At 45.2% G+C, this 23,227-nt stretch overlaps 1 protein-coding gene across 1 annotated transcript; it reads left to right on the plus strand.

The window, feature by feature from the left end:
* Nucleotides 1–1,057: 1,057 nt before the first annotated feature.
* LOC110509655 (vesicle-associated membrane protein 1) lies at nt 1,058–16,994 on the plus strand. Its single transcript, XM_036969127.2, has 5 exons — nt 1,058–1,252; nt 3,073–3,223; nt 5,290–5,448; nt 6,375–6,426; nt 15,004–16,994. Coding segments are annotated over exons 1-5 (381 nt in total). The 5' UTR covers nt 1,058–1,250; the 3' UTR covers nt 15,021–16,994.
* Nucleotides 16,995–23,227: the final 6,233 nt, after the last annotated feature.

The raw sequence follows: 23,227 nt of genomic DNA on the forward strand, positions 1-23,227 counted from the left end.
GCATTCCACATATTAAATTGCGCCACGGCGTGGCTAGCACGTTTTCAATGCAACCGACGACCGGGTTATATTGATCCATACCACAGCTCACTGCTGTGCAATAACGTTTGCACTGCGTCCTCTCTCTCATTTTGTATTAATGTACTAAAGAGGAATAACCGAGTTGTGGTCATGATGAAACGAGTAAATCAAACATAGGGACAGATAGTGATTATTCTACAACTGGGTGTTCGTGAGAGGCCTAGTCGTCCCGGTGGAGAAGGGAGCACTTACAAGCCAGAGCGCGTGTGTGTGGGGTGGGGGGTTGCGGAGTCAACATTCTGTACCAAGCAATGTACCGCAGTGTCGTCCTGCCGCCCTATCCGACACAGAGAAAACTGCAGTACTGCAAAGTGTGGAGAGAGAGAAAGGGGAGCGCAAGAAAGAGGAGGGAGGGGGCTGGGAAAGAGGTACCGCACCATCGTTATGAGTCCAACTGGAGAGGGGAAGGGGAGCGACGCATTATTGCAGTATAGTGCCATCACACAAACACACTAACGAAATTAGCGCACTAAACCCACAAACCGACACACACAGGTACGCTTCCACACACTCGCCGGGAGAGGGGGAACAACGGTGGTGTTAGATAATTCTGAAATTAGACCACCGGAAAATAGTGAAATTATATAATTGGGTAATCTAAAGGAACATGAAATCAGTTGTGTTTAGTTTTGAAGGGGAACGTGCAACCTAAACCATTGGTGTGATTTTGAGCATCTCGACTCAGCATTCTTGGAATATCGCGACTTCTCTTGCATAGATTTATTATCTAAAGAAATTCGCCAAGCATCCTTGGATTTATCTCTTATGGATTTTACGAACTGAAATTGAGAATCTGTGCATCAGCCGTATTCACTTTCAACCTCTTGTTCCGCTGCCTTTCTTCGAGCGAATTATTACCCGACGCTTGCCTGGGTATTGCGGTACTTTGGGGATGACTTGCGGTGCTAAAGCATTGCTTTGAGATTACTGCATCAGCTTCTGCATCCGTTTGTTATTAACGCATCAATTTAATCAGTCGAGTCTCTGAGGTTCTGGACATCTTTGGACGACAGCAGAGGTTTTTCCCATTGCTTTTTTGTGATTTCGCTTTTTAAATTTTTGACTTCAGACCCTTCGCCCTTCGTCTCTCGCGCTCTCTCTCTCTCGCCCCCCTCCCCTACCCCCACAGCTCACTGACAGTGAGTCAGTTCCAAGCAGCTGCATAGAAGATGTGAGTATCAATGCAGGGCTTCCTCTTTTTTACTTATTCTATTGATTTGTTCAATTCACTAAACATGTTTTATTCTAATATGTTGAGTATTTATATCATGTTGTCAGGCTCTTTCTATGCTCTATTGATTTGTTCTAGCTTAATGTATTTTGCTGACGCAAGTCTTTTCCCGTCACAGCAGCTCTGAATAATGGATCTCGTCTACTGTAGTTGATTACCCTCAGTCCTCTTCTGGGCTTCAAAATAAATTCATTTTTTGAATGATTATTTTAATTAATAATTGGCTTATTTCAGCTGAAATGATGTTTTCTTTCTTTATACTATGGGGTTTGAACCATATGGTTCTAGGGACTTCCAGGTTATCAAATGTCTGTGAAGTATTAGAAAATCAATATCAATGTGAACGGATTGGTCTGAGCTGAGGCTAAGACTGTGCAGGATGTTTGTCTTCTTCTCCTGTTACAGGAGGAAATACAGTAGGGTACTACGCATGACATCTGGGATGAGACTGTCCTGCACCTGCAGTATAGAACAAGTTCATGCCTTTCAAATGATGGCTATATTCTTCATGCAATAGTTGCCTGTACTGTATATTTGGCTATTTTCAATAGTCTGAGTCAGGACCAACACCCACATAGGAGTCCATGGAGGCTGTCTGTGTTAGAATGCTCCCCCTCTCACCCCTCCCCTTTCCCTCATCACCCCTCCTCCCCCTCTCTTTCGCCTTCTCTGAACCAAATTAGTTGTTTGCCCCATCTTTTAACACTTCTTAGTTTTCTCTCTATTCTCTCCTTTTATTCCCTTTCTCCTTATCCCTCTCTCTTAATCTCCCTGTTCTCTCCAATCTCTCCTGTTCTCTCCAATCTCTCCTGTTCTCTCCAATCTCTCCTGTTCACCATCTCTACAGCCCCCCTTACTTTTCTTTTGACCTTTCCTCTCATCCTCCTCTTCTTATCTCCATCTTGCTTAATCTGACTCTCTCTCTCCATCTCTCTCTGTCCCCCTCTCCACTCTCTTTCTCTTTCTTTCTTTCTCTCTTTCTCTCTCTCTCGTTCTGTCTCCCTCCCTCTCTCTCTCTCTCTCTCGTTATGTCTCCCCCCCCCTCTCTCTCGTTCTGTCTCTCCCCCCTCTCTCTGTCTCAGGGAGGCATCTATCCCATGTACAACTCTGACTTTATCCCCTTTATTCTCCTCACCAACAGCTTTTCTCCTTTCTGTACCTCATCATTCATCTTTCTAATGCATCGCATTAGTGAAAACCAAGACTGTTCTCAGGGCATTCTCCCAATATTCTATGAAAAGTCACTTCTGTTAGTCAAAACCGGCAGACCTGCCCCGAGAACAGTCTTGGTTTCAGCTAATGCGATATAGCCTCCCCAATACACTTCCTCTCCCTCTTCCCCTCTCTTGCTTCCAATTCCTTCCTTTAGCTCATATCCCTTATTTCCTCCTCCTCCTCCTCCTCCTCCTCTTTCCCCTCTCCTCATTATACCTGCCCTTCTGTGTTTTTAAACTTTTAATTTGAATGTCTTTTATCACTGAGTACTGTTATCAAGGCTTATTTTTTGAAAAAAGTTTGAGTTACAACACCTCTAAAATGTAGTTGTTTCAGCTTGACTGCTAAATGTAAAATGTTCTCCTCCTCCCCTTCCCCCTCTCCCTCACATCTGTCCCTTCTCTTCCTCTCCCCTTTCTCATCTCCCCATTTATTTTTCTTCCCCTTCCTCATCTCTCTTCCCATCTCCCTCCATCCCCCCGCCTATCCCTCGCTTTCCCATCTCTTCTCCTCTCTGTCCCTTCCTACCTCTCTCCCCTTCCCAGGTCTGCCCCAGATGCTGCTCCCCCAGCTGGACCTCCCGGAGCCCCAGGGGCCCCAGGAGCAGATGGAGCCCCAGGTGGAGGGCCCCCACCCCCTCCTCCCAACACCTCCAGCAACCGCAGGCTACAACAGACACAGGCCCAAGTGGAGGAGGTGAGCTAGTGTGACACGCACATACAGTACCAACCAACCTGCTCCTGGCTTCGATACCATGCTCCTAACAGTACTCCCACTCGTGCCAAACCATATAGTACAACATTTTAAAACACAGCAAGTAGCTAGCTTGTCAATCTGGGATTGACGTCACAGCGTGAGACAACTAGCAGCAATTAGGCCAGATCTGGGCTGCATTTCCAGTGGCTCCCTGCTCTCTGCACTCATTCACTCTCCTTGGTGTAAGCAATAGCGCCACCTAGTTTCCCCCATTTTGCTTTCATTTTTCCAATTCAATGAAATAGGGGAAGGGAAGGAATGAGGGCAGAAGTAAAGGAAGAACCTTCTGGACTGAAATGCAGTCACGAGTCAAGCTGTAGAAACAGAGCTGACATTCTTTGATTGTTGGGAAATCTAAAAATAGAGTAGCATAGTCTACTCTACAATGCAATTTGATTTGTTTTACGATTTATTTCAGTAATGCTTTGGCTATCCAGTCTCCGTCAGGGTGTGGGGGTGTGGCTTTCTGGGATCAACATGATATTCCATCGACCTGACCACATGAATTTGTCATTTTATTGCTGTGTGTTTGTGGTGTGTGCATAATGAATGAAGCGCTGAGAAATGTTATAATAACTATTCCAAAATACAATACCCAAGATATCAATTTGGCTAGCATACAATACAACATGGCTAGCATACAATACAACATGGCTAGCATACAATACAACATGGCTAGCATACAATACAACATGGCCAGCATACAATACAACATGGCCAGCATATGATACAACATGGCTAGCATATGATACAACATGGCTAGCATACGATACAACATGGCTAGCATACAATACAACATGGCTAGCATACAATACAACATGGCCAGCATACAATACAACATGGCTAGCATATGATACAACATGGCTAGCATACGATACAACATGGCTAGCATACGATACAACATGGCTAGCATACGATACAACATGGCTAGCATACAATACAACATGGCTAGCATACGATACAACATGGCTGTCTATGATGATGTTTTATATATTCTATTTTTATGGCCAACGGGTGAATGTGGACAAGGTTCTGGAGAGGGACCAGAAGCTGTCGGAGCTGGATGACAGAGCGGATGCTCTCCAGGCCGGGGCCTCCCAGTTAGCTATTAACATAAAGAAAATAACATGGTTGATCAATTTATCTTAGTAATGGACTGCACTGCAGCTTGGGAATGGTTTCATGCTGTATTAAATTGTGTGATGTGGGCTTCTATGGCTCGGGATGTCAGTAAATTCCTCTCCTCGCCTCGCCTCGCCTCTCCTCTTCTCCTCTCCTCTCCTCTCCTCTCCTCTCCTCTCCTCTCCTCTCCTCTCCTCTCCTCTCCTCTCCTCTCCTCTCCTCTCCTCTCATCTTCTCCTCTCTCTCCTCTTCTCCTCTCTCTCCTCTCCTCTCCTCTCCTCTCCTCTCCTTTCCTCTCCTCGCCTCTCCTCTCCTCTCCTCTCCTCTCCTCTCTCTCCTCTCCTCTCCTCTCCTCGCCTTGCATCGCCTCTCCTCTCCTCTTCTCTTCTCCTCTCCTCTCCTCTCCTCACGTACCTACCCCTCTCCTCTCCTCTCCTCTTCTCCTCTCCTCTCCTCACGTACCTACCCCTCTCCTCTCCTCTCCTCTCCTCTCCTCTCCTCTCCTCTCTCTCCTCTTCTCCTCTCTCTCCTCTCCTCTCCTCTCCTCTCCTCTCCTCTCCTCTCCTCTCCTCTCCTCTCCTCTCCTCTCCTCTCCTCTCCTCTCCTATCCTCTCCTCTCCTCTCCTCTCCTTTCCTCTCCTCGCCTCTCCTCTCCTCTCCTCTCTCTCCTCTCCTCGCCTCGCATCGCCTCTCCTCTCCTCTCCTCTTCTCCTCTCCTCTCCTCTCCTCACGTACCTACCCCTCTCCTCTCCTCACGTACCTACCCCTCTCCTCTCCTCTCATCTCCTCTCCTCACGTACCTACCCCTCTCCTCTCCTCTCCTCTCCTCTTCCCACGTACCTACCCCTCTCCTCTCCTCTCCTCTCCTCTCCTCTCCTCTCCAGGTGGTGGATATTATGCGGGTGAATGTGGACAAGGTTCTGGAGAGGGACCAGAAGCTGTCGGAGCTGGATGACAGAGCGGATGCTCTCCAGGCCGGGGCCTCCCAGTTCGAGAGCTGTGCAGCCAAACTCAAGAGCAAATACTGGTGGAAAAACGCAAAGGTAATGACAGTGATCAATGATTATATTGTCATTCACATTAGCAGACACTTTCATCCAAAAGGACTTAAAATTATCATATTCAGGAGAATTGCAAGGTAATGGTAATATTGATAATGAATGTAATAGGGTTATTTAGCCAACTCTTTCTATCCATACAACATGGCTGTCTATGACAGGGTAGGCTAGTGGTTAGAGCGTTGGGCTAGTAACCGGAAGGTTGCAAGTTCAAATCCCCGAGCTGACAAGGTAAAAATCTGTTGTTCTGCCCCTGAACAAGGCAGTTAACCCACTGTTCCTAGGCTGTCTTTGAAAATAAGAATTTGTTCTTAACTGACTTGCCTAGTAAAATAAAGGTAAAATAAAAAATAAAATAAAAAAAAAAGTGACAGTGTACTGTCATATATTCAAGTTAACATATATATCCAGTGTACTGTATGTGGCCCATGGGGGAATCATTCAGAGCTACAACTGCGGTGGTGTTGCAACCAGTACCACGCCCCACCAACCAACTGAGCCATGGTGGTGCAGGGCGCTGAGGCGAACACACAGCGTCTGTCCCTGGAACACTGCCCCCCCCCTTCCCGCGCACTAATCCCCTAATTAGCGTCTGTGGGCGAGAGGAGCGGCGCTCCGGGGAATGGGGAAATATTAATTGCATAGCAATATAGCCCCAAAAATACACTGACTGGACACAAGGGAGTGTGATGAAATGTTACGCTCTGCTTTTTGTGTTTGTCATCGTGCTGGGTTGGTGTGTGTGTGTGTGTGTGTTTTTGGTCAGCAGGACTAACGTTAATCCGCAGAGACTTCATCCCTGAATAAAAAACACATGTTTAATCATCTCGAGGAAAATCTATCAGGTTTATTAACTAGAAGAATAGAAGAATAAAGAAAGCCTTTAACTCTCCATTTGCTTTTCTTTCCAGATGATGATCATTATGGGTATCATTGGAGTTCTTGTGGTCGGAGTCCTTTTCTGTAAGTACCATTATTCACTTTCCGCTATTACCATTCATTGATACCCACTCGCATGTAGCAAGTTAGACGGTTTCTTCACGTCTTTTAAACTTCATTTGACTTTTCGTAGCTGGTTAGGAGAATTAACGTGGCAGGTTAGGAGAATTAGGTTAAAGTTAGGAAAATGGTTAGGGTTAGCTAAAATGCTAACAATATCTAGCTGCAGCCAGGCCTGTCCTGAGAACAGTCTTGGTTTCCACTAATGTAATTCTGAATCCATACTAGTCAAGTGCAGTAGATATTAAGGCGAAGGCCACAGCTATAATCAGTGTGCACTTATAACAGGCCCAGGTCTGCCCTGCTCTGACGGTCTCCTAGTGCCTACTCTTATGTCAATAATTCATGACAACTTATTACAGTAAATGATTGAAACAGTATAAGTCCTCTGTTACCAGTCATTCAGTAGAAACAACACATGTGTAGATGTAGCCCACTGAATGCAAAGATCATTATTTAGCTGTAACACATTGTTAATGTATCTTCAGTTTGTGATTTAGGAACCCATAAATCGCTGACACAATTATTGAATGATCTCTCTCCCCTCTTTCTCTTCTCCCTACCCCCCTCTACCCTTTATATATCCCTCTCTCTCCCCTCTTTCTCTTTCTCCCTACCCCCCCTCTACCCTTTAATATATCCCTCTCTCCCCCTCTCTCTTCCTCCCTACCCACCCTCTACCCTTTATATATCCCTCTCTCTCCCCCTCTTTCTCTTCTCCTACCCCCCCCTCTACCCTTTATATCCCCCACTACTTTTTATCGTCATCTCCCCCTTTCTCTTCCTCCCTACCCCCCTCTACCCTTTATATCCCTCTCTCTCCCCCTCTTTCTCTTTCTCCCTACCCCCTCTACCCTTTATATCCCTCTCTCTCCCCCTCTTCTCTTTCTCCCTACCCCCCTCTACCCTTATATCCTCTCTCTCCCCTCTTCTCCCACCCTCTACCTTATTCCTCTCTTTCCCCCTCTTTCTCTTTCTCCCTACCCCCTCTACCCTTTATATCCCTCTCTCTCCCCCTCTTTCTCTTTCTCCCTACCCCCCCTCTACCCTTATATATTCCTCTCTCTCCCCCTCTCTCTTTCTCCCTACCCCCCCTCTACCCTTTATATCCCTCTCTCTCCCCTCTTTATCTTTCTCCCTACCCCCCCTCTACCCTTTATATCCTCTCTCTCCCCCTCTTTCTCTTTCTCCCTACCCCCCCCCTCTACCCTTTATATATTCCTCTATCTCCCCTTCTCCTCTTTCTCCCTACCCCCCCTCTACCCTTTATATCCCTCTCTCTCCCCCTCTTTCTCTTTCTCCCTACCCCCCCTCTACCCTTCATATATCCCTCTCTCTCCCCCTCTTTCTCTTTCTCCCTACCCCCCCTCTACCCTTATATCCCTCTCTCTCCCCCTCTTTCTCTTTCTCCCTACCCCCCCTCTACCCTTTATATCCCTCTCTCTCCCCTCTCTCTTTCTCCCTACCCCCCTCTACCCTTTATATCCCTCTCTCTCCCCCTCTTTCTCTTTCTCCCTACCCCCCTCTACCCTTTATATCCCTCTCTCTCCCCTCTCTCCTCCTCCCTCTCTTTCTCCCTACCCCCTCTACCCTTTATATCCCTCTCTCTCCCCTCTCTCTTTCTCCCTACCCCCCTCTACCCTTTATATCCCTCTCTCTCCCCTCTCTCTCTTTCTCCTACCCCCCCCTACCCTTTATATCCCTCTCTCTCCCCTCTCTCTTTCTCCCTACCCCCCTCTACCCTTTATATCCCTCTCTCTCCCCCTCTCTCTTTCTCCCTACCCCCCTCTACCCTTTATATATCCCTCTCTCTCCCCCTCTCTCTTTCTCCCTACCCCCCCTTCTACCCTTTATATTTCCTCTCTCTCCCCCTCTCTCTTTCTCCCTACCCCCCCTCTACCCTTTATATCCCTCTCTCTCCCCCTCTTTCTCCCTACCCCCCCTCTACCCTTTATATCCCTCTCTCTCCCCTCTCTCTTTCTCCCTACCCCCCCTCTACCCTTTATATATCCCTCTCTCTCCCCCCTCTCTCTTTCTCCCTACCCCCCTTCTACCCTTTATATATTCCTCTCTCTCCCCCTCTCTCTTTCTCCCTACCCCCCTCTACCCTTTATATCCCTCTCTCTCCCCCTCTTTCTCTTTCTCCCTACCCCCCCATACCCTTTATATCCCTCTCTCTCCCTCTCTCTTTCTCCCCTCCCCCCCTCTACCCTTTATATCCCTCTCTCTCCCCCTCTCTCTTTCTCCCTACCCCCCCTCTACCCTTTATATCCCTCTCTCTCCCCCTCTTTCTCTTTCTCCCTACCCCCCTCTACCCTTTATATCCCTCTCTCTCCCTCTCTCTTTCTCCCCTACCCCCCCTCTACCCTTTATATATCCCTCTCTCTACACAATATATATTTATAGGTACAGTATAGGTTTTATATAGTATATATACAGTATATATTTGTTAGGTACAGTATAGGTTTATAGATTATCTATACAGTATATATTATAGGTACCCAGGTGTACAGTTTTATATAGTATATATACAGTATATATTCTAGGTACAGTATAGGTTTGGTGTATAGATTATACCTGTAGGTATATATTCTAGGTTAGGTATACAGTTTGATGTATACAGTATATATCCAGTATATATTTTATACAGTACCCAGTATACAGTTATATCATATATATCCAGTATTTATCTTGTAGGTCCAGGTATAGGTTTGGTGTGTTTGGTATATATCCAGTTTGTACCTATTTATCCATTGCCATTGTCCAGTTTTATCCAGTATGTGTCAGGTGTTTGTATTATTAATCCCAGTATAGGTGATATATAGTATCTATCCAGTCCTTGTATTTATCCATTCCCAGTATAGGTTTATATCCATTTGTCTATTCCAGTCTTCCTTGTTTTTTATTCAGTAGGTGTACCAGTTTATATCAGTATATATAGGTATTCTATTTATAGGTCCCTGTACAGTTTTCATATCAGTATCTGTAGGTCCTTTATCTTCTAGGTAGGTGTACAGGTTTATATAGTATATATAGGTATCTATTTATCAGTACCCAGTTATAGGTTTGGTATATAGTATATTACAGTATGTACTTATAGGTACAGTATAGGTTTATAAGGTATCTTATCCAGTATATTTATTTCTAGTTCCAGTATAGGTTTATAGATTTTATATTATACCTGTTACTTGTACAGTACAGTACAGTTTTATAGGTATATATAGGTATATTTTATAGGTACAGTATAGGTGATATAGGTATATATACAGTATATTTATAGGTACCCCAGTATACAGTTTTAGTGTTATATAGGTATATATAGTATGTATTTATAGGTAGGTTGTTAGGTTTGATATGTTGGGTATATATACAGTATATATTTATAGGTACAGTATAGGTGATATAGATTATATATACATATTATTAGGTACAGTATAGGTGATATAGGTATATATAGGTATTCTATTTATAGGTACAGTATAGGTATATAGGTATATATAGTATATTATTTATAGGTACCCAGTATAGGTTTTGATATGTATTTCATATATATAGGTGTACTTTATACAGTACAGTATAGGTTTATACAGTATATATATACATATTCTGTTCTAGGTACCCAGTATAGGTTTGATATAGGTATATATACATATATATTTATAGGTACCCCGTGTACCGGTTTGATATAGGTATATTTATATTTATAGGTACCCCATGTACAGTTTGATATAGATTATATATAGTATTTATCCTTTATTCCATCCCAGTATAGGTTTGGTATATAGGTCCCTGTAGGTATCTATTTATAGGTACCCCATGTACCGGTTTAGTGTCATATCGTATATTATCCAATATATTTATAGGTACCCAGGTGTACCAGTTTGGTGTTATGGGTCTGTACCCTGTTCCTTGTTTATTCCATCCCCAGTATAGGTTTATACGTATGTATTAGGTGTCCTCTTTGCTGAGTCCTAGGTGTAGCCTTTATATCCCTCTCTCTCCCCCTCTCTCTTTCTCCCCTACTCCCCCCTCTACCCTTTATATCCATCTCTCTCCCTCTCTCTTTCTCCCTCCCCCTCTACCCTTTATATCCCTCTCTCTCTCTCCCTCTCTCTCCCCCTCTCTCTTTCTCCCTACTCCCCCCTACCCTTTATATATCCCTCTCTCTCCCCCTCTTTCTCTTTCTCCCTAACCCCCTATACCCTTTATATCCCTCTCTCTCCCTCTCTCTTTCTCCCTACCCCTCCTTCCCTTTATATCCCTCTCTCCCTCTCTCTCTTTCTCCCTACCCCCCCCCCCTCTACCCTTTATATCCCTCTCTCTCCCCCTCTCTCTTTCTCCCTCCCCCTCTACCCTTTATATATTCCTCTCTCTCCCCCTCTCTCTTTCTCCCTACCCCCCCTCTACCCTTTATATCCCTCTCTCTCCCTCTCTCTTTCTCCCTACCCCCCCTCTACCCTTTATATCCCTCTCTCTCCCCCTCTCTCTTTCTCCCTACTCCCCCCTCTACCCTTTATATATCCCTCTCTCTTTCTCCCTACCCCCCTCTACCCTTTATATATCCCTCTCTCTCCCCCTCTCTCTTTCTCCCTACCCCCTCTACCCTTTATATCCCTCTCTCTCCCCTCTCTCTTTCTCCCTCTCCCTCTACCCTTTATATATCCCTCTCTCTCCCCCTCTCTCTTTCTCCCTACTCCCCCCTCTACCCTTTATATCCCTCTCTCTCTCTCCCTCTCTCTCCCCCCTCTCTCTTTCTCCCTACTCCCCCTACCCTTTATATCCCTCTCTCTCTCCCTCTCTCTCCCCCTCTCTCTTTCTCAATACTCCCCCCTCTACCCTTTATATATCCCTCTCTCTCCCCCTCTCTCTTTCTCCCTACCCCCCCTCTACCCTTTATATCCCTCTCTCTCCCCTCTCTTTCTCCCTACCCCCCCTCTACCCTTTATATCCCTCTCTCTCTCCCTCTCTCTCCCCCCTCTCTCTTTCTCCCTACTCCCCCCTCTTACCCTTTATATATCCCTCTCTCTCCCCCCTCTCTCTTTCTCCCTACCCCTTCTACCCTTTATATATCCCTCTCTCTCCCCTCTTTCTCTTTTCTCCCCCAACCCCTCTACCCTATATATATCCCTCTCTCTCTCCCCCTCTATCTCCCCTATTTCTCTTTCTCCCTACCCCCCCTCTACCCCTTATATCCCTCTCTCTCTCCCCCTCTATCTCTTTCTCCCTACCCCTTCTACCCTTTATATATCCCTCTCTCTCCCCCTCTATCTCCCCTATTTCTCTTTCTCCCTACCCCCCCTCTACCCTTTATATCCCTCTCTCTCCCCCCTCTCTCTTTCTCCCCCTACCCCCTCTACCCTTTATATCCCTCTCTCTCCCCTATTTATCTTTCTCCCTCCCCCTCTACCCTTTACATATCCCTCTCTCTCCCCCCTCTTTCTCTCTTTCTCCCCCAACCCCTCTACCCTATATATATCCCTCTCTCTCCCCCTCTTTCTCTTTCTCCCTACCCCCCCTCTACCCTTTATATACCCTCTCCTCCCTCTTTCCTCCATCCCCCCCCTCTACCCTTTATATATCCCTCTCTCTCCCCCTCTTTTCTCTTTCTCCCCCAACCCCTCTACCCTATATATATCCCTCTCTCTCTCCCCCTCTATCTCCCCTATTTCTCTTTCTCCCTACCCCCCCTCTACCCTTTATATCCCTCTCTCCCCCTCTTTCTCCCCTATTTCTCTTTCTCCCTACCCCCCCTCTACCCTTTATATCCCTCTCTCTCCCCCTCTTTCTCCCCTATTTCTCTTTCTCCCTACCCCCCCCTCTACCCTTTATATCCCTCTCTCTCCCCCTCTCTCTTTCTCCCTACCCCCCCTCTACCCTATATATATCCCTCTCTCTCTCCCCCTCTATCTCCCCTATTTCTCTTTCTCCCTACCCCCCCTCTACCCTATATATATCCCTCTCTCTCTCCCCCCTCTATCTCCCTATTTCTCTTCCTCCCTACCCCCCCTCTACCCTTTATATATCCCTCTTTCTCTTTCTCCCTACCCCCCCTCTACCCTTTATATATCCCTGTTTCTCTTTCTCCCTACCCCCCCTCTACCCTTTATATATCCCTCTTTCTCTTTCTCCCTACCCCCCCTCTACCCTTTATATCCCTCTCTCTTCCTCCCTCCCCCTCTACCCTTTATATCCCTCTCTCTCTCCCTCTCTCTCCCCCCTCTCTCTTTCTCCCTACTCCCCCCTCTACCCTTTATATATCCCTCTCTCTCCCCCTCTTTCTCTTTCTCCCTACCCCCCTCTAGGTTTATATGTCCTCTGTATAGGTATATATTTTATTCCCTGCCAGTTACAGGTTTATATGGGTCTGTACCCTATCTGTTTCCTCCATGAACCCCCCTGTACCTTTATATAGGTATCTATTCCCTGTCTATTTCTGCCTACCCTGTACCCTTTGCATGCTCCATCTGTCTCCCTCTATCTTTATTCCCTCCCCTGTACAGGTTTATATGATCTGTATTCCCCTATCTGTTATAGGTACCCTGTAGGTTTGATATAGGATCTGTAGGTTGTCTTTATTCCCTGCTGCCCTGTACCCTTTTGATGTGTGGGTCTGTCTTTATTAGTCCCCTGTACCAGTTTGGTGTGTTCCCTCTGTCTGCCTATTCTATTTCTCCCTACCCTATAGGTTTATATGCCTCTCTATTCCCTATCTTATTCCTGTAGGTCTAGGTTTATATATAGGTCTGTTATTCCCTCTCTTTATTCCCTGTTAGGGTATAGGTTTATATAGGTCTGTAGTCTGTATTCCCTCTCTGTTTTCTCCTGCTGCCCTGTACAGGTTTATATGCCTGTCTATTTATTCCCTCCTCTATTCCCTGTACTTATACATGCTGCCCTGCTAGGTTTATATGTTATTCCCTCTATTCCCCTGTATACTTTATAGGTCCCCTGTACCGGTTTATAGGTTCTGTTGTTGCCCTCCTCTTGTAGGTTGCCCAGGTCTAGGTTTATAGGTCTGTATTCCTCCTCTTCTTCCCTCTGTTCCTGCCCTCCCTAGGTCTACCAGTTATATATAGTTATCTATTCCCCTATTCTCTTTCCTACCCCTTGTACCCTTTGGTGTGTAGGTATATATACAGTATTTTATATTATACATAGGTATAGGTGGTATATACATATATACTGTACAGTATATGTAGGTAGTTTATACCTTATACCCTGCCAGTATAGGTTTATATATCCCTCTCTCTCCCCCTCTATCTCTTTCTCCCTACCCCCCCTCTACCCTTTATATCCCTCTCTCTCCCCCTCTATCTCCCCTATTTCTCTTTCTCCCTACCCCCCCTCTACCCTTTATATCCCTCTCTCTCCCCCTCTCTCTTTCTCCCTACCCCCCTCTACCCTTTATATCCCTCTCTCTCCCCTATTTATCTTTCTCCCTACCCCCCCTCTACCCTTTACATATCCCTCTCTCTCCCCCTCTTCTCTTTCTCCCCCAACCCCTCTACCCTATATATATCCCTTTCTCTCTCCCCCTCTTTCTCTTTCTCCCTACCCCCCCTCTACCCTTTATATATCCCTCTCTCTCCCCCTCTTTCTCCCTACCCCCCCCCCTCTACCCTTTATATATCCCTCTCTCTCCCCCTCTTTCTCTTTCTCCCCCAACCCCTCTACCCTATATATATCCCTCTCTCTCTCCCCCTCTATCTCCCCTATTTCTCTTTCTCCCTACCCCCCCTCTACCCTTTATATCCCTCTCTCCCCCTCTTTCTCCCCTATTTCTCTTTCTCCCTACCCCCCCTCTACCCTTTATATCCCTCTCTCTCCCCCTCTTTCTCCCCTATTTCTCTTTCTCCCTACCCCCCCTCTACCCTTTATATCCCTCTCTCTCCCCCTCTCTCTTTCTCCCTACCCCCCCTCTACCCTATATATATCCCTCTCTCTCTCCCCCTCTATCTCCCCTATTTCTCTTTCTCCCTACCCCCCTCTACCCTATATATATCCCTCTCTCTCTCCCCCTCTATCTCCCCTATTTCTCTTCCTCCCTACCCCCCCTCTACCCTTTATATATCCCTCTTTCTCTTTCTCCCTACCCCCCCTCTACCCTTTATATATCCCTGTTTCTCTTTCTCCCTACCCCCCCTCTACCCTTTATATATCCCTCTTTCTCTTTCTCCCTACCCCCCCTCTACCCTTTATATCCCTCTCTCTCCCCTCTCTCTTCCTCCCTACCCCCCCTCTACCCTATATATATTCCTCTCTCTCCCCTCTCTCTTCCTCCCTACCCCCCCTCTACCCTTTATATATTCCTCTCTCTCCCCTCTCTCTTCCTCCCTACCCCCCCTCTACCCTTTATATATCCCTATTTCTCTTTCTCCCTACCCCCCCTCTACCCTTTATATATTCCTCTCTCTCCCCTCTCTCTTCCTCCCTACCCCCCCTCTACCCTTTATATATTCCTCTCTCTCCCCTCTCTCTTCCTCCCTACCCCCCCTCTACCCTTTATATATCCCTCTCTCTCCCTCTCCATCTTTCTCATAGTGTACTTCTTCTATTGAGTAATCCCAGCGTGGCAGGACACAGACATGAGAGCGGAATAGGAGAGAAGAAGAAAACAAATCGACCCAAATCCAAACTCCAGTCCCGCCCCCTTTTCCTCCACACCAGGTCTTCCATCTAGCACTTAAACATGACGCTAGTGTGTAGATGTTGTTGCTCTCTTTTCTCTTCGTCCTCCTGCCCTTCTTTTTGATCCATCTTTCTTCCTCTGTTTTGGTGTGCTGTCTCACTCACTATCTCCTGCCTCTGCGTCTCATACATTATTGAAATGTGCAGTAGGGAAAGAGAGAGCGAGAGCGAGAGAGCAGGAAGGGAATGAAGGAGGGAGGAGATAAGAAACCCCTTGTGACACAGGGACAGAGAGGACTGGAGCATACTGTAGGGAAAGAGAGAAAGCAGGAAGAAGTGAAAGAGAGAGAGAGAGGGAGTGCAAGGAGAGAGCAGCAGAGAAGCAGTTCTTTCTATCCAGATACGCCAAAGCTTGTTCGTGTTACCTTTTGGAGAGCGTACCACATTTGTAAATTGATACTGACATACAATACCTAACAACCCCTCCTGATCCCCTACCTCATACCACTACCATTATTAATACTACTTACTAATACAAGGTCATGTTTAAGAGTATGATCATTTTGTCATGTGTGTGTACTTGTGATCCAAATCAGTGTAGCCAGTAGCTTTTTCCAGGGTTAGTTGATGTAGGCCTTGACTGGCATTCCTGCCTTTTCCTTTACCTCCCTCTTCCTCTCACTCGCTGACTGTAGTGTTTAAGAGAGAGATAGAGAGAGATAATAAGAAAAGCCAGGAAGGATACTGGAAAAGGCAGAAACCACTTTTGGGACACTGACTTTTAGTATATCTTTATTCTTGTACCACAGACAGACAGACGGACAGTTAGCTAGATTGACATTGACAGACAGAAACAGACGGTCTGTACCTACATAGAGTATTCTTTCAGGAGTGCAGACAAAAGTCTATAGAGTATTAACTCTCGACACACCTAAAGGCAGGTCTGTGTAATAAAACATAGCACATTTTTGATTGATTAGTGAGCAGCTTTACTGTGTTGTGGTTGTGTTCAGACACTCTTGTACGTTCTAGTAGAGAGGGTACAGGGTTAGGGAGGAATGGTTCAATAGACTGTCCCTTATCTGGAGAGGACATAACCAAATAACCCACTTCCTGCACATCAAACCAACAAAAACACACACACTGTTACCTACAGTAGCCAATAGACTGTTACCTACAGTATCCAATAGGCCCAATGGAAGTAGTGTTTGTGTCTTACTTGACTTGCATGGCAGACGATGTCCATAGTTTTGCCTATTTGTGTGACCTATGTATCTGCCATTTCTGAAACTTAACTGCCGATTGTACATTTATTTTGTTTGGTTTAGTGGTTTTCAGGACCTGTGTATAGGCTACTGTAGTTATGCGCCCAATTAGTAACTCATGCGTATGCAATATAATGAATCTCAAGAGTTTGCCAAATTTTTGTTGCTCACATGCTTTCAAAAGAACTAATACACAACCAGAGAACAATGGTTGCTACAGTAGTATTCTGTCAGGGAAAAAACGACAACCGAAAACCATAGTAGCGTACAAGTAGTACTATAAAGTACTTCATCTTTGCCAGACTATTGCTCCTGAAAATGTGTTTTTTAGTTAGTTTATATTTTACTTTTGGTGTTGGATATTCCAGAAAATATAATTTTCCTCTCAATGGTTGATAGAGGGACTGTTTGACACATTGTACAAAAAAAAATATTAAAAATAGCTATGTGTAAATTGCATTTATGAATGAAAATAGTGGTGATTCCTCAAAACAATGATCTAATAATATTGTGCAATAATATTATTAGGTAAATAAATGATACAACATGATAATACTGGGAGAGATACAACTGGATCGTGAGAATTCGTTAAACGCATGCTTACCACTTGATGCTAATAAAGAAAATCATCAACATGAATGTTTTCATCATTGAAGTGAAAATGAACAGGTTTAATCCCACACCGTCTCTCCAGATTCAGAGAACAACACCAATGATACTATCAAAGAAAACATTTATTTGAAGAAAATGTATAACTGTTTATAGTACAACAGTAATTCACATTACAGCAACTCTTAAGACATGCAAGAAAAAAAAGAAGAAAAATGTATTATTTGTCTGTTTGGACAGAAATTTGCTTCGCATCTCTAGGCTCCTGTTGTCTTACTACAAACAACAGTTAAAAATACAAGGAGGTCCATAGGGAGCATGGGGAACTTACCTATTTCATCACTTGGTAGAAGAACAGAACGGTGATAACCAGAACCCAGGACCATCCAGTAGTAATCTGTAACAACAAGGAATAGTTTGGACTAATATGAATGGACACCATTTTGTTTCTGCTCAGGTTATCCCATTGACTAACAGTCAGCAGGCACCCAACAGGAGAAAACATTTAGCAAAAGAGCAGTATCTGAACCTGCCTGATAAGAACACTCTATTTTAGTTGTCCATTCACGCATAATGAACGTGACCCATCAGCAATGCTGATGTTCACCTAATTTCCTATTGTCCTCTCACGCCTGTGTCTGTAGCAGCCTACCTGGCTCAGGTGTCTCTACTGTCAGGCTGAGGGAGAGGGGTGTGTCCAGGGCCGGGTGGGTCACTCTGCAGGTGACCGTGGTTCCAGGGGGGAAGGTGGAGGGGTGCAGGGTGAGGTGGGAGGAGATGGACATGGTCCTGTCGCTGTGCTGCCGATGGCTGGAGAGGAGACACCTGGTCTGATAGAACGCCTGGCTCTGAGTCTGTAGAGGAGACGGAGAACCACTCCATCTGAGAGAGAAGAGAGTCTCAGTATAATGTCTGTAATATTTAGGATATCCATATTATAAGTGCTGTACGATGACCTACCAATGATCTTCTGATTTCATTAGAGGTATGATCGCTGTGTGCTTGTGTGCTAATCACTTTGTAACAGTGGTATCTGTGAATATGAATGACTGAATATTTCATTGGTCGACCGTACCAGACACACCTGGACATCCAGAGGGTAGTAGTTCTTGCAGTGGCAGCTCAGTTTCTGGGGCAACTCATCCCGAAATACCAGCTTCTCCTCAGAGAGAGAAACATGAGGAGGTTCTGAAGACAGAGAGACTTCGTATTTAGATGTGAATAGTGTGCACACTATGTCACACATGACATAGACACCTAATGTAATAAACGCATGTTCATATGTGTAGAGAAATAATGTACACAGGAGCAATGTGGGTTAAGTGCCTTGCTTAAGGGATTTTCCACATTTTTGTCGCTGACATTCAAACCAGCAACCTTTCGGTTATTGTACCAACACTCTTAACCACTAGGCTAGGCATCCACGCTCGAACCCTCCCTCTCCACGTGTACCGGAGGAGGAAAAAACGATGCGAAACAGAGTATGATGAGGTGAAAATGAGGTCCAATTCTCATAGTAAGAAAGTAATCATTCAGTAAACCTCTGGGTTCCTAGCTATGACAGTAATATTTTCCGTCTCTGGGTGGATAATAAAGTTGGAATGTTGAACATGGAGGTCCTAATGCACTTTATGTTGTGATGGTAAGTAGACCTAACTCATCCAACACTAATAGCACCATCATAACTACTTAAATAATGCCTTTATTCTCTCACCTGCTGGCCCCTCCTCCGCCTCCATCTGCCCTGCCCTAATCGCCAGCATTTTCCTTCCACTTCCTCTGTGCTGCCACTCAAGCCCCAGCTCCTGCCCTGGGGGTGGGGCCTGCTGCCTGAAGCCAGTCCAGGAAGGCCACGCCCCCTAGAGGAGCAGAGTGGGACTCTGAGCGAGAGAACACCAGGAACACCACTGGGGAAGACAAGGGAGAGAGAAAGAAGGGGTTAGGGAGAAAGAAGCAAGTGAAAAGTAGAGAAAGTGCAAGGTACTAGATAAAGAAAGAGGGGTGATGAGAGAAGAGGCTGGGGTGAGAGAATGAATCATTACAATATGACCCGTCTACTCTACCACAGGCATACTACCAAAAGCATTATAATAACCTCCTTGTCTCACCCTCAGTCAGCAAAGTTCCTGATTGGCTGAGGGTGAGTTCCAGTTTGCTTTGTATGAGAGCTGGACGATCTGATTGGTCCAGTGGCAGTGTCTGCAGGACCAATTTGAGGCTGAGCACGCCACCCTCCATCTGCAAGGAGCCAATGAAATAAGCTGGTTCTGTGGAGACCTCCTTTGCTTTATGAAGGAAGTAGCGGCTGATCTCACATGTCACTTCCTGCTCGTTACAGTCAGCGTGGAGCAGCAGGTCTGCCTCTGGGATCTCGTGAGACTCAACTGTCAGAAAGCAGAGAGGGGTGGAGGGAGAGTGCAGGAGAGGGATGGTGTGAGGGAGAGAGAAGGGTAAGGTAATTCCATCAGGTAACTCTGCTGTACAAAAGAGAACCTGATAATGAACCAACCTTTAGTCTCCAAGATGATGTTGTCAGGATCGGGGACAGCAGGAGGGTTGAAGGGGGTCAGAGTATCAGGTGAAAGATCAGGGGTCCACGGCCAGGTCTCTGAGGACAAGCGTGGCTGAGGTGAGGCTGAAGAGAGCCCCACCTCCCATTTCCCCCACCCCACTACTCTCCTCCACCAGAGAACAGGACAGCACCACGTCTGCTCGTCCCTGGCCTAAGAGTCCAGAATATACCGCTATTTTATGTTTAGAAAATGTCGGGAGTGAAGACAAAAAATTCTTACCAGAAACGCATGTAATCAAATATCCAAAAAGCAGCATTTCAAGCATCTTTCCAGTAGTTTTTTTTGTCATCAGTAATGACTGACTTTTCAGAAATATACAGAATAGACCCCTGATTGCATAATTGAATTAATGACCACGCTCGAAATCACAGTCGAAGATATAAGAAAACTATTTTGATACAGTGAAAATGTTAGGCTGTTATACCGTGAAGTTACTTTTGTTTGAAGGTAAACCAAATAAATCAAGTAAAATACATGGTCGATTAAAAGTTCGCGTTGAACGTCTAGGGTTTGATAAGAATAATAAGAATGATGAGACCCATTGATTTATCAAACACCGATTAATAGATGCCATGTTTCCAGCGTGTGTTTCCCATTGCGCTATAGTTTGTTTTCAGCGTTCGAAGCTAGTGCGTCATTGTAGAATTTAGAGAAACTTTGCTGAATTAAAGTGAAAGAGAGTTGTCCATTTTTCAGCATATCCTCCAGAGCAATAACCTCATCCCTCATTAGTTGCTGAAATAAATGTGTCCATAACATGTGATCATAGTTAGCCAAACCAATAGATGGCGCTGCTGTTATGTGTATCTGAGTGTTATACTATATAGTACGAGTGAGCCAAGTTAGGCATTACTTACTATGCACTAAATGGAGTTGTATGGATGCTAAACAATGATGCTGAAGTAATCAACATAACCTTGCCTTTGTATAGAACAAACAACGTACAAAACACGTTGTCTATTCCAACGCTCTGCTAAAAACTGTTCCGCGCTCAGGTAAAAAAAAAAAAACTGCGGCTCAAAATTTGCTCCATTCATTAAAATCACAAGTAAACAAACACCCATCTATTTTTTGTGACTACCTGGACCTCCCATTTGGTTTTGAAGTATTGAAACCAAAACATATGGATTTGAATAAACATGAAAAGGTGAATGTAAGAAGCACACATCATTTCAAATAGGCTACATATCAAATGAAATAGCATATAAACACTCTAAACAGGTCAGGAGTTTAAGTTTAATGAATTATTTAGTCTATATTATTTAAATTATTTGTGCAGAAGGTTCTACATGGAACCCAGAAGCGTTCTACCTAGAACATTTTTTTATTTTTTTACCTATAACCAAAAAGGGTTCTCCTATGGGGACAGCTGAAGAACCCTTTGGGAACTATTTTTTCTAAAAGTGTATGGGTAATTATGGGTCCTGGTCAAAAGTAGTGCACTACATAGGGAATAGGGTGTCATTTTAGACGTAGGCTCTCTGCATAAGTTAACAAAGCCAATTTACTCCATACTCACACCAGACCTCAGTTCAAATATTTAAAATACTATTTGAACCCAGGTCTGACACACACACAGTCTCCTAGCATCAGTCAGTGTGTTAAGTAGGCTACATTAGCTCCAAGGAGCGATGAGACATGATGGTTGCTGTAGACAGATGGCCAGAATTACGGAGGTTACACATTATTTACGACATCCATCTCTCTCTCTCTCTCTCTCTCTCCTTATTTTCCAGACAGAAAGAGAGAGAGGAGAGAGGAAGAGAGGGAAGGGGAGGTTAAGGAGGAGAGAACAGTTGGGATAGATAGTGGTCAAGCTCCTGAGGTTCAAGGACAAGGTAGCTGTTCTGGAAAGAGCCAAGAACTTGAGAGGAACGTATATCTTCCTCAACGAGGACTATCCTGAAGCTGTGCGCCAGAAGAGGAAAGAACTGATCCCAGCCATGAAAGCTGCAAGAACGTGTGCGGACATTGCGTACATCCGCTATGACAGGCACATTGTCCACCCTCCCTCCCAGAAGCCTGGAAGGGATGAGAGAGCCAAGCCTATGGGTACGTAGCCTAAACCTCGCAGCACACCAATGGATTAACGGACTGCTGAATGTATTCATATTTTCAATATTATGTCTGTCTCTGATAAGCTTCCCAGGAAAAGGCTGAAAATAGCCCATATTAATATATGTAGCCTTAGAAATAAGGTTAATGAAATCAATAATTTGCTAACATCAGATAACATTCATATATTAGACATTTCTGAGACTCACTTAGATAATTCATTTGATGATACATCAGTAGCAATACTGTCACGCCCTGACCTTTTTCACCGGTGCTTGTCTCCACCCCCCTTCAGGTGTCTCCCATCTTCCTTATTATCCCCTGTGTATTTATACCTGTGTTCTCTGTCTGTTTTTGCCAGTTTGTCTTGTTCGTTCAAGCTTACCAGCAGTTTTCCTGTCAGCTCCTATCGTTTCCCAGCCTCTTTTTGCTAGTCCTCCCGGTTTTGACCTTTGCCTGTCCTGACCCTGCACCCGCCCACCTGACCTCTCTGCCTAACCCTGAGCCTGCCTGCCGTCCTGTACCTTTGCCTTACCCCGGATTTTTGACCCCTGCCTGCCTTGACCTGTCTTTGCCTGCCCCTGTTTGCTACAATAAACAGTGTTACTTCGACAGTCTGCATCTGGGTCTTACCTTGATTCCTGATAAAAACAAGGATATAACATTTATAGAAGGGACATAAATGCTTATGGGGGAGGAGTTGCTGTATATATTCAGGGCCATATACCTGTAATGCTTAGAAGATCTCATGTCAAGTGTTATTGAAGTGTTGTGGTTGCAGGTTCACTTGGCACATCTAAAGCCTTTTCTTTTGGGGTGTTGTTATAGGCCACCAAGTGCTGACAGTCAGTATCTAAATAGTGTATGTGATGTAAACAGAGATGTCTACTTTCTTGGGGACCTGAATATTGACTGGTTTTCATCAAGCTGTCCGATCAAGAGGAAGCTTATTTTTTTTGTGTTGAATTTTAACCCCTTTTTCTCCCCAATTTCGTGGTATCCAATTGTTAGTAGCTACTATCTTGTCTCATCGCTACAACTTCCGTACGGGCTCGGGTGAGACGAAGGTTGAAAGTCATGCGTCCTCCGATACACAACCCAACCAAGCTGCACTGCTTCTTAACACAGGGCGCATCCAATCCGGTAAGCACGAGGAGTGGGCTCAGGTCTCCCACCTGACTCCGCTGTGTGCCCCCCCCCCCCAAAAAAATTGGGGGCTGCCTCTCGTGCCTGTCGCGCTGCCGTGCTATCTCTTCATATCGCCGCCGCTCAGCTCTCGCTGCCCCAGTTCTTCCTTGGGGCAGCGATATTCCCCAGCCTGTGCCCAGGGTCCCATGTCCATGAGTCCAGAGAACGCTGCTGCTCGATACCATGCTGCTTGGTCCTTGGTTGGAGGGTGTTTCTGTAACGATTCTCATCTGGAGAAGGAGAAGAGGACCAAGAGGACCATGTTCATACATCTAATAATGGAACTGAACAACAAAACACAGAGAACAACCGAAACAGGTGCAGACACAAAAACAGAACCAAAACAGGCTACCTAAGTATGATTCTCAATTACAACGAACAACGAACGACACCTGCCTCTGATTGAGAACCATACTAGGCCAAACACATAGAAATATAACATAGAAA

Source organism: Oncorhynchus mykiss, chromosome 3, assembly GCF_057628025.1.
Source record: "Oncorhynchus mykiss isolate SJ-2025 chromosome 3, ASM5762802v1, whole genome shotgun sequence".
Taxonomy (NCBI): domain Eukaryota; kingdom Metazoa; phylum Chordata; class Actinopteri; order Salmoniformes; family Salmonidae; genus Oncorhynchus; species Oncorhynchus mykiss.

Bases quoted from the DNA above. Each gene is read 5' to 3' on its own strand.
- LOC110509655 (XM_036969127.2), top strand. The intron at 3,224-5,289 runs GTGAGCTAGTGT...TCTCCTCTCCAG, and splicing joins CACAGGCCCAAGTGGAGGAG to GTGGTGGATATTATGCGGGT. The intron at 5,449-6,374 runs GTAATGACAGTG...TTTTCTTTCCAG, and splicing joins ACTGGTGGAAAAACGCAAAG to ATGATGATCATTATGGGTAT.